Source organism: Vigna unguiculata, chromosome 6 (assembly GCF_004118075.2).
Source record: "Vigna unguiculata cultivar IT97K-499-35 chromosome 6, ASM411807v1, whole genome shotgun sequence".
NCBI lineage: Eukaryota > Viridiplantae > Streptophyta > Magnoliopsida > Fabales > Fabaceae > Vigna > Vigna unguiculata.
The window spans coordinates 32,132,643-32,144,602 of NC_040284.1; the positions used below are offsets into that span (position 1 = coordinate 32,132,643).

Sequence of the window (11,960 nt, forward strand, 5' to 3'; positions counted from 1 at the left end):
TTAAATATACTCTATTTAGTTTACTCATCCAATTTTTAAATTCTTTATTTTAAACCAATTATATTATATTATTTATCGTAATTGTTATACTTTTATATTATGTTATTCAATTATTAATATTGTACAATATGTCATGGTAATTTTAAGTAATTAAAAATAAATATAAAATACTTGAGTAATATTCAAAGTTTCATTACGTTTATTCACGTATCTTGTAAGAAAACTTGTCTTATTTAAATGTTAATCTAATGATTATCATACGGATAGAATGAATAAATAAATATAACAAAATTAGAAAACTACTGAATTAAAAAGAATATCCAAGATAATATCTTAAATATATTATAAGTTACTCTGGAAAAAATTGTTTATCCAACATTAATTTTTATAAGACTAAAACGTCTTTCAGTTAATAAACAAAAAAACTTGTCAAACATAATAAAAACGACCAAAAATATACTCACAATCAATTATGGTACCATAAAATATAATGTTCCAAAAGAATACTTATGTCTCTCTCATCTAACAAACACAATTCATTACGCTGCCTTAACTTGTCATTTCTAGGCATTTATTCAACTTTAGTGAAGAAAATTTAGCTTCTGTCCCATCTCTTTTTTTTGCACTTTTTTCTTCTCGAGTTATTCATCTAAACTAGTATTTCCCATTTCTTTACACATTCATGCTCCCTTCTTTCCATAACTTGTTCCAACAAAGCATAACGGATATTCTTATGTCATTTATTTATTTATTTATTTCAAGTTTTTCAAAATACTATTTGTTGGATTTGGTTATCGACAACATGTTAGTAGAGTTTGATTATTGATTTTATTAAATTTTTAAAATTGAATTTTCTTTACCAAATTAATTTATTTCAAAAATAAAAATTTTTCAATTCATTTACCTTTTCCAAACTCCGCTAGTGTTTTATTTTCTTCACTTTATTTAGGTTTGGATTAAGGATGATAACGGATTGGATCAGACATAGATAATGTCTATTTGCAACCTAATCCGTAAAAAAAAAAATCATCCGCTACATCATTGTTTACTTGTTGAGTACATGCTTAAAAAATATCTGTAAATTTTTTTAAAACTTGCGGGTACAAATATATACTCGCATATCCGCAAATATTTAAAAAATATATATTTTTTATAAATTTTTAAATAAAATAAAATAAAATTTTAATTTTAATTAAATTTAACTTATTAGAATATAAATTAAATTTTAATTTTGATTTTTTATGGATGATAGATACCTACAAATACAGATAATATAATACTCACACTTACCTATATATAAACATGTATTAACCTATATATAAACATGTATTAAAATATCTGCAAACAGTCCTAATTTTTTACCTCCTAATTTGTCTTTTGCTCACGCTTCTTGTTAAATGAGAGGATTAGGAAAGAGTTTTTGTTCTTATCGTTGAAGGTAACGTGCGTGGGTACTCATGACACTTTTGCAACAGCTTTATCATATGTCACCTTATCCCTTTTCTCTTTTCTTTCCATATATACTCACATTTTGATAACAGTAAAAGATTGAGAAAAAAGAATTCCCAAAACATCACTTCAGCAAAAATATTTTTCTCGCGTTGCAACTTACTGAAGTGAAAAAACGACACAGAAGTCAACAGCACAAATAAAACTTGGGTCCATGTGAGAAAAGTAAAGGTTTAAACGTGGTTTTTTCTTGCGTTGCAACTTGGGTCTATGTTTAGTCTTTTGTTTCCGCATGGCACGTAAGGAACTTAAATATTATTTTCCAAGTGGCAAAAAAAAACTATAACAGCAATTTCAACATCACACTATTTATGACAGCATTATGATCATGTTGAGGAGTGACAGTGACAGTGACAGACGCACCTGCTGAATCACCCCACGTGGCAAGCCCCAATAAAATATTGACAAAGATTCTGAATCCGACGAACCAAATCCCATGATCTCCTGCGGCCGCAAGATCGAAGCCCCACCGCCCAGGCCCATCAACCACTCCCAGATTCGCAAACCGTTAGATTATACCCATCACTCACACCGTTAGCAGAAACAAATCTCAGGAAAAGTGCCTCGGGTTCGTTGGCATAGGCGTCGAACCGCAGAGAAAATTCCGCGAAATTTCTCAGATTCTGCACTTTCTTCTTTGCTGAGGATTTTCAACTTTCTGCTTTTCTATCCGCTCGCGTTCCATCGAATCCGTGACAATTACACCTCGTTATCCTTTGTCTCTCTTTTTTTTAAAAGGATTTGACGAGAGACGACGAAATCCGACAGCAGTGAGAATAATGCAGACGAGGTACATGGAGACATCGAGCGGCGCTGCGAGAGGGAAACGCGGTTTAGATTCAGGTTCCACCGAAGAAGAACAACCTGAAAAAAAGCGACCTGCTCTCGCTAGGTGAATCACTATCTCCTGTTCTTAATTTTCTATCAGCTCTAGTGTAGTAGTCACTATAATGATTCTTTGTTCCATCAGCTTTAGTTATGCATTATTCGTGGTCGCTGCTGACCAACGTTGGTCCTCTAACTCGCTTCTAATTTTGAAGTACGGTTTCTAGTTCAAATTTTGTATATGAAATAATCATGAGTAACCATCTGTCCACAAAACTTAGTGGTGGATTTCTCACCAATGACATGCATGATAACCCAAAAATACAGAGTCACTATGCAACATCCACACTTAGAAATAATATACATATTGGTTCTATGCGTGTGGTCCTAATGAGAAAGCCTTGGTCGGTTCATTAATGGAAAGTAGGTTTTGATGGGAATTAACCATTAATATAGATGCGTACGCGACTGGAATAACGTCCCGAATGGATGTTTACATACCGCTTATAAAAAAAAAGGAGGGGCGGAGAGAGCTCTTACCAGATTAACTGAATAGAACTAAATGTGAAGTTGTGATTTATTTTGTAAATCTAAACAATTAGAATGAGAGGAAATTAGAGATATATGACCAACAGATGAAGTTGAATATGATTAAGAGAACCAAATTTGTGATTACTTCCTTGCAAGTATATGAGTGGTTTTTAGGAGAAAACTTAGATAGAAAATGTTCTTTATATTGTTTTTCAATCAAAATTAAAATTTTACTTTAGTACATATTCACCTCTAGTGTACACCTATACTATGGAAATTACTAAGAAAAAAACTATAATTTGATTAGAAAACAGTACCAGCAATATTATGAAACTTCATGCCTTGTTATCACTGTATTAGCACTTATATGTTCATATCTAATGAATGAATTTAATGTTTTATCTATTTATTCACATCAATTTGCAGCGTTATTGTTGAAGCCCTCAAGGTGGACAGTCTGCAGAAACTTTGTTCATCGCTGGAGCCTATTCTTCGTAGAGTTGTAAGAAAATTAAGTTCATTGTATTGCTGGTGGATGGACTTATATATTATTTGAAGTTATCACTTGTACGGATTAATCATCCCCTGAAACAAAAACTCTGGGTTACTGGCCCACTATTTTGAGGCTTAAGATAAAATTGGGTAGAGTACTTGAGATCACATATTCAAACCTAAACAAGCCGAAAAACGGTAAATTTTTTTTTTATAAAATAAATAGTCCTTATGTTGCGAGAAAGACTTCCTGGAATAACATTTATTTACCTCGCTCAGGCGCTATTTTGTAAAATTGTGATAAATGCCTTTACATGTCAAATAGAATTCAATGGGACAACTCCGTAGGTTAAGTGAACCTAATTGTACGCATGCCATTTGCATGAATGATGTTTGATCATGGATATATATTTCTCATGTCTTAGTCTTGCTTCCTGCTCAACAGGTTAGCCAAGAAGTAGAGTGTGCTTTAGCAAAATTAGTCCCTGCCAAGCTTAGCGGAAGGTATTACTTTGTCTCCTCAAAGTCGATTTCATGACCCTTATTTGTTTGATAAATTTTATCTTATCCTAGTGTATTTGTATCTATATTTTAATTTTCTAATACTCAACCCAGGACTTCTCCCAAGAGCATAGAAGGCCCTAATGACAGCAGTCTACAGTTACAATTCAGGAACAGGTTATCCCTTCCCCTCTTTACTGGTGGGAAAGTGGACGGAGAGCATGGCAGTGCCATACACATTGTTTTGATTGATACTATAACAGGCCATGTTGTTACATCTGGTCCAGCTTCGTGTGTCAAACTAGATGTTATTGTACTTGAAGGAGATTTCAATAACGAGGATGATGATAATTGGAGTGAAGAAGATTTTGATAGTCATGTAGTTAAAGAGCGGGAAGGAAAAAGACCTCTTCTGGCTGGTGATCTGCAAGTGACACTGAAGGAGGGTCTAGGAACATTGGGTGATCTTACATTTACAGACAACTCTAGTTGGATAAGGAGTAGGAAGTTCAGGCTGGGACTCAAAGTTTCCTCAGATTGTTATGAGGGAATGCGTATTCGTGAAGCCAAAACAGAGGCTTTTACTGTTAAGGATCATCGTGGAGAATGTAAGTACATAACTTCGCTATTTTTGTTCAACCCTTCTTCTGCCATGAAACTGATTTTGGCTTGCAGTATACAAGAAGCATTACCCACCTGCCTTGAATGATGAGGTCTGGAGACTGGAGAAGATTGGAAAGGATGGTTCATTTCACAAAAGGTTAAATAAAGCAGGAGTATATACAGTTGAAGATGTCGTACGACTTGTGGTCAGAGATCCACAGAGACTGCGGAATGTAAGAATTTAGTCACTTTTCTATCAGGAGAAGGTTTCTTAAGTTTGATTTGATTTTCTGAATTAAAATTTTATCCGTCCAAAATTTTCACAGATTAACTATCTTATGTAGATTCTCGGGAGTGGTATGTCAAATAAAATGTGGGATGTTCTTGTTGAGCATGCAAAGACTTGTGTTCTCAGTGGAAAACTCTATGTATATTATCCCGATGGTGCAAGGAATGTTGGTGTTGTTTTCAATAACATCTATGAGTTGAGTGGTCTAATTACCAATGAACAATATTACTCTGCTGATTCTCTCTCCGACAGTCAAAAGGTAAGCAAACCTCTGCTCTAAATTTTGCATTTACCCTTTGAATTTGAACTAAACTGTTGGATTTTTTTCAGAGAATGCTTAATCTGATTTCTCATGTCACTTGTTGAGATGTGGTTTCATTCTTGCCGCTTTGTTGTTTGTACAACCAATTTTTTATCTTGAAGGAGTCCGATTCTAGGGAAAAATATAAAACTTAAGATCTGATGCTTGACTGCAAGTCATTTTGCTTTTATTCTTGAGTTCTTGCAGTACAACACGAAACTTATTGCTAGTTTAAAAAAATGACATAGAATATCCGCGTTTTTTTTTCTAACTTGAGTGAACAGATCAGACAGGCAGTTGGTTTAGTATAAACATACCCCTTATTGTTCTGGGGGTCATAAAGGTGGGAAGTTCTTCTTTTCTAGGAAAGGAAAAGTCGAAGTAAAAAAAAGTTTACGAAAATTTTTGAAGAAAAAAGGTGAAATTTCTGAAAAATGCGAGTCTCACATTCTTGTAGGTTTATGTGGACACACTGGTGAAGAAGGCATATGAGAATTGGATGCATGTTATTGAGTATGATGGCAAGTCTCTGCTAAATGCCAATCAGAATAAGACTTTGGGCACCTCCCAACCTCTGGCTGCAGGGGGTTCTCATGATTATTCAATTTCAAACTCCCTTGATCAGCAGACCTGCATCCCAAGTCTACCAGTTCCTGTAACTACTGGGCAGCCTTCAATGGATCCAGCCATAGCAGTCGGAGGTATATTGTTCCAACTGTAAGATTGTATCATTACCAACAATACCAGTTCCTTTGAAGTTTTTTTGTCCTTAATTTCGTTTTGAGTTTCCTCTTACGTTTTTCCTGTTTTTTTTTTTTCTCTTTTGGTCTTTTTCCTTCTTTCAACTGTCCATTTAGCTAATTACAAGAGTTAATACTTCCCTATTTGACACAAATTCTAGCGGAAAATCTATGGTTGAGATGTTGGCGCACATCTCAATCATATTCTATGATTCAAAACTAATTCTATTAAAATCTACTCGACACACAAATATACGGTGTGTTTCTCTTCTGAAAATGATCAAAGTGGACAGATTCTTCCCGCATACCGGGCAGCTTTTTTTTTTTTTGTAAAGATTTAGTTAGAAGACTAGTATTTAGATTTTGGAGTGCATGTCAAGATATTAATCCAACAGATTTGTTGTATAACTAGTATTTAGATTTTAGAATGCATGCTGAGATATTCATGTGACAAACTTGGTATGTGTCATATTGTGAAACCATTACTCCCTGGGATTACTGTTAGCAAAAAGAGTAGAAAGCATTACGTGATAAATTTAATGACTTGATATTTACCATACATCAATATGCAGAATATTTTTCTCAGCATCGATGTTTGTCAATAATGTGTGCAGGTTATCATAATGTCGCGACTACCAGATCCTCAATGCAACAACAGAATGATAATCTTCATTCTTCAATTCAGTTTGATAACACTGTACTCCCACTGCAAAACCAGTTACTGAATGCTTCACACCAATCTCAACTTCCTAGAAATGAAACTGAGATGACTCTTGGTTCACGACAACCAGCTACTCCTGGCTTTCAGAGTGTCGGCATTTCAAATCCTGGTTATAGAGGATTTGAGGACTACTTTCCAGAGGAGGAGATTCGAACTAGAAGTCATGAGATGCTAGAAAATGAAGATATGCAACATTTGCTACGTATATTTAATATGGGAGGAGGGCAATCTCATGCTTCCTTCAATACCCCAGAAGATGCATACCCTTACCCATCATCTACTTACATGCCTGAGACCTCCATGAGCTACCAGTTAGATGATGAACGAAACCGTTCCTCGGGAAAGGCTGTTGTGGGCTGGCTTAAGCTTAAGGCAGCTTTGAGATGGGGCATTTTTATTCGGAAGAAGGCCGCTGAGAGACGAGCACAACTTGTTGAGTTGGATGACCCATAGAATACGAACCACGACCAATCTCACCTGTTGTGATCTTGGGCCATGACTTTTGTGTTAGAGCATCAAATACTACTTTTTGGTACTCAGAATCATATTGAAGTTTTATAGAGTTGAGTAAATATGAAATTTGGATTAAATCATTTGGTGCAGCCTTACCTTAAAGCTCCTAATGTGCCTTTATAAAACAGTAGTACAGCAACATCTGCCTGTACAGGAATACCACCCTGCAGCAACTCTTGCATCCATTTTAGTTGTGACGTTTTTTCCACTCTACATTCTTGCCTGCAAGTTGTGAAGAATTGACAGTTTACCACCAGGTTTAAACCCAAGTCTGCAGTGGCTTGAAATTTCCAGGGTCGTTTCTTGGCATTTAGCAGTATGTACTGAATTTTGTGTTGTAAGCTAGATGGTTTTATTTTCTCTGGTTTGTTTTGTGTGCCGTTTGCATGTACAATAATTATAATAAGAAAAATGATTTTTTTATTACTAAATTTTAATAATTTTTTCTTGTAATTTTATTATTTTTTAAGTGATTTTTTCATTTTTTTATTTTTAATATTTCAAAATCATTAAGAACCTCATGTTATGAAAAAAATTATCAAAATTTAATAATTAAAATATCATTATTCTTAAAATAAATACCGAACAGCTGAATTTTACACTGCTATTTTTGCTTCTTTTTTTTTTTCTCTTTCTGAATGTTTCTGCACACATGTAATTCTATATGTTTTGTCAACGCCCGCTAGTCAGTCTTGTGATACTCGTCTAAAAACAAGAAAGAATGAACCACAGGTTTAACCGAGTGCTATTGCTTCCTGTACCACCACAATTACTATCTACAACCCACAATTAACAGGAAAAAAAAAAAAACCTAAATTACTCTTTATGTTGCACCATACCACTCTTGTCTCCACAATCGCTCCGGAGAACGTGAACAAAAGTTATTTCCAAAAGGCATTTTATGGGAGAAATAAAAGTTCTATTTTCATTTGTTATTTTTAAATTTTTCTCTATTTGTTATCACATTTCTTCTATCCATAATTGGCATAGAAGGATAAGTTCCTTGCAAGACTTGATGATGAATAAGTTTCAAATCTTCCCCAGACAAAATATTTACATTTAATGTTTTTATGCCCCCAAAAGAAGATACTTGATAAAGAAACTAAAAAAATATACCTAGTTGGACTTACACATGATTATATGCTTTCTAGAGTCAAAAAAAAATAAAATTAAAATTTTCACTTTAATGAAAATTAAAATGTAACAATTTCATTTTTTAAAAATTATTATCATTTTTAAAATATTATTTTCTAAAATTTTATTTAATATATTAAAAAATGTTTAATATATTTAAAACATGAAAATTCACAAACCAAAATATATTTTGAAAGCATAAGAGAAACAACAGAAAAAAAGTCTAAATTCAAAATTGTAATATTGAAAAGATTTAAAAGATTTTATTCAGAACTTAATGAAATAAAATCTATAACAATATATAATATATAAATATATAATATATAAAGGCTTTCTTGTCTACATTTAAAATTTTATTCTTTAAAATATAATTATTTATTAATTTTTTGAAAATTATCGATTACTTCTACAAGCTTTTTATAAAATCGTCTATCTCTACTCTTTTTTTTCTCTTTCTATCAACAACAGTTATTATCTCATCTTTTCTAATATATTTCATTTTATTTTTAATAAATATAATTTAATTTTACATATTAACTTAATAACATGAATATTTAAAAAATGTCTACACATACGCAGGCATGTATTTACACTAATTTTAATAAAATAAATAAATAATAAACGTTAACTTAGTTCACAAATATATATTTATATATATATATATATATATATATAATTTCATTTTTTTCATAATTTTTTAAGATTTAATTATATTATGACATTTCATAAATTTAAAAATGTTCAATTAAGTTTATATTAATTCTTTTTAGTTTATTGAGTCATCAATATATTAAAGTTTTTTAATTGAGTCCCTTATTTTCAATATATTTTTAACAATAAGATGACATGACACTTAGTGTCTTCTTGCTTAAAATCACTATATAATACTAAAAGACTTTAATGATGAAGATTTTCTTAAGAAATTGACTGTATTTAAAAAAATTATTTATAAGAAAATTAAAATAAAAAAATATAAAATTGATAAATTGTAAATTAAGTAATAATAAAATTATTAAATTATTAAATAATTTAATTTCATAATTTTTTAGTTTTCTAATTTTAATATATTTTTATATTTAATAATTTCATAATTTTATAATGTCATAATATCATAATTTCAAAATTTATAATTTTTTAATCTATAATATCGTAATTTTGTTACTTTTTTAATTTTACAATTTCATAATTATATAGTTATATAATTTTATTAATTTATAAATTTGTAATGAATTAATCATAGAATATAAAAATATTAACTGTAAAATTAGATAATTAAAAAAATTAAAAACTAAGAAATTAAAATTATAAAATTTTATTTTTTATTTTTTATTTAATAAATTTATTATTGCCTAATTATCTAATTTTATATTTTATATTTTTTATCTTATTATTTTATAATTTTAATTTTCTTGGAGAAAATCTTTTATTAAATACAATTAAAATATTTAAGTTGAATGATAGTTGTGTAAAGTAACTGTTACGTTATACAATTAAATGTATAAAGTAAGAGAGGTAAGTTGATGAAAAAGTTTTACATTTTAAAGATTCAATAGACCAATGAAAAAAAAATTTAAAAGAAATTTAATTGAAAATTTTTAATTTTATTAAAAACTCAAATCACAAGTAAACCTATTTTTAAGACTAATAGTTTATAAAGAAAAGTTTTAAAGAAGAAAAAAACATTAAAATACATATCTTTTAAATTCTCTCTGTATTGAATGCGACTTTGATGAAAAAAGAGAGGCATGAGTACTAAAATTATTATAAATTAAAAGTAATTACTAGATAATTCAATACCCCTCTTTATCTTTCTTTGTATCAAATTTTTTTAAAAGAAATTTAAATACATTTTTTTTATATTTAATAATGATTCCAATAAACAATCCATATGTATTAAAAAGATAAGAATAAAGATGAATGATAGTTCTTTGATAATTGTTTACAAGTAACTTTTATCTCGTGTGGTGGGTAAAATTTTAAATTTCCCAATATCAATTTTATTTTATTTTCCTTTTAATAACATTGACTAATATATTTAACGTTTAATATATTTAACTTTTACTAATTGAGTGTATTTTACTTAATAACTTAAAAGTTAAAATTAAAATTAAAGAAACAAATATATATTACAAATACTAAATGAAATAGTTTTCTCAGTCAAATTATTAAAGTTTAGAAAACGTAGAACAGTTACTTTAATCAATAAAAATATCTAATAATTTTTTTTAAGTAGTTTTGTAAGATTAGTGAATGTGTTATTCTTTTAAAATTGTTATTATTCTAATTTTGTCTATTGTGAATAGGATGTCAAACAAATTCGTACCCACGATTATTCACATATAAAATTTATAATGGGTAGGAAATGAATATTATAAATGAATATTCACGGTAACAGGTACAAATATTTTTAATACCCGCATATTAACGGACTAAGAATGAATATTATAGTATCTGTACTCGTCAATACCCATACCTGCTATACTCTAATTTATATTAAAAATAAATAAAAAACATGACTAATATATTAACATATTAATTTTGAATGAATTATTTTTTATCAATTAATTTTTTAAAAAATTATTATTTTGTAAACTGTCATTCAACACTACTTACTACTTAAATAAATTATTTGGACTTTGTTTAAAATTTATGAATGCATTATTTACATGTGAGTGTCGGGATTTGCTATTTATTTATTTATTTATTTTATTTAAAAGGCATAAGTTTTTCGTAAATTTCTTGATATGAACTGAGTTACATCTCATATGCCGTGTTGAAAAAAAAAGAAGAGATAATTGAAGAATTAAAAGAAGAAAATATATTTAAAATATCATGGATCTCTACTCCCGAACGAACGATACAACAGAACAAAAATTGTGGGATGAAAGTTATCTAAATAAATTTAAAAGACAAAATTACGAATTTTTGTATAAATCAAACTTATAATTAATTTTTTTTAATGTATTGAATAAAATTTCATTTCATTTTAGATGTTTTTATATAAATAGAAAAAAACATTTTTTTTTCTATCACATTTTTATGCGTAAATTGTTGCTCATAGTTAATTTCAATATTCTCTTTTTTTTTCTTTTACTTTCTGTAACCTCAGTTCTTAATTAAATATTAAAAATTGATTTTATAAAAGTAATCTTACTTGCATGTCATTTTATTGGTCTGTAGTTGTAGATAAACAGAAGAGAAAGAAAATATAATTTCATTGGTTGTGTTTTAAATGTCCGTTTGATTTTTAAAAGCTCTTCTTAGCTTTTTCTTTTTCTATTTTCATTTTCAAATAAAACTCATTGCCACATATCTCATTAGATTATTTATTAATTTATTTACTCATGATCTCTTTACAGTCTGGTTGCCTTTTATTTGTATACCATTTTTTTGTCATAATATACAAAAAAAATTGTTACACAATTAATTATCGAGAAAATTTATAATGGTACTTTTTCTAAAAGAATTTTGGTAAACAAATAGGTACTACCAATATTACTGCCAAAGCATCAATGAAAATGCTACATGTGATGAGAAATTAACACTGTTATACATAAAATAAACAGATCATTCTAATTCTCTCAATCTGTATAACGTTTTTTTTTTTCTCAACAAAATTGACCATTGGAAAATGCTGTTAGAACTAAAATTGATTACAAATTCAAATTTTTCGACAATTAATTTTTTTTTTTATAAAAAAAATTGTACTTCTCCATGTCAAACTCCAGGTGGCATGTGAATTGCACTTCTCACATGGAAGTACGTTACTTCTCAAAACTTCAAAACTTTAAAACAGTCTTT

General features: G+C 29.3%; 1 protein-coding gene across 1 annotated transcript; it reads left to right on the forward strand.

Annotated features, from left to right (window-relative positions):
• Window positions 1-1,979: 1,979 nt before the first annotated feature.
• Window positions 1,980-7,392, forward strand: LOC114187923 (calmodulin-binding protein 60 D-like). Its single transcript, XM_028076343.1, has 8 exons — window positions 1,980-2,401; window positions 3,292-3,367; window positions 3,803-3,861; window positions 3,973-4,466; window positions 4,534-4,694; window positions 4,806-5,009; window positions 5,509-5,752; window positions 6,406-7,392. Exons 1-8 carry the CDS (start codon window positions 2,289-2,291, stop codon window positions 6,963-6,965), a joined length of 1,911 nt encoding a protein of 636 aa, XP_027932144.1. The 5' UTR covers window positions 1,980-2,288; the 3' UTR covers window positions 6,966-7,392.
• Window positions 7,393-11,960: the final 4,568 nt, after the last annotated feature.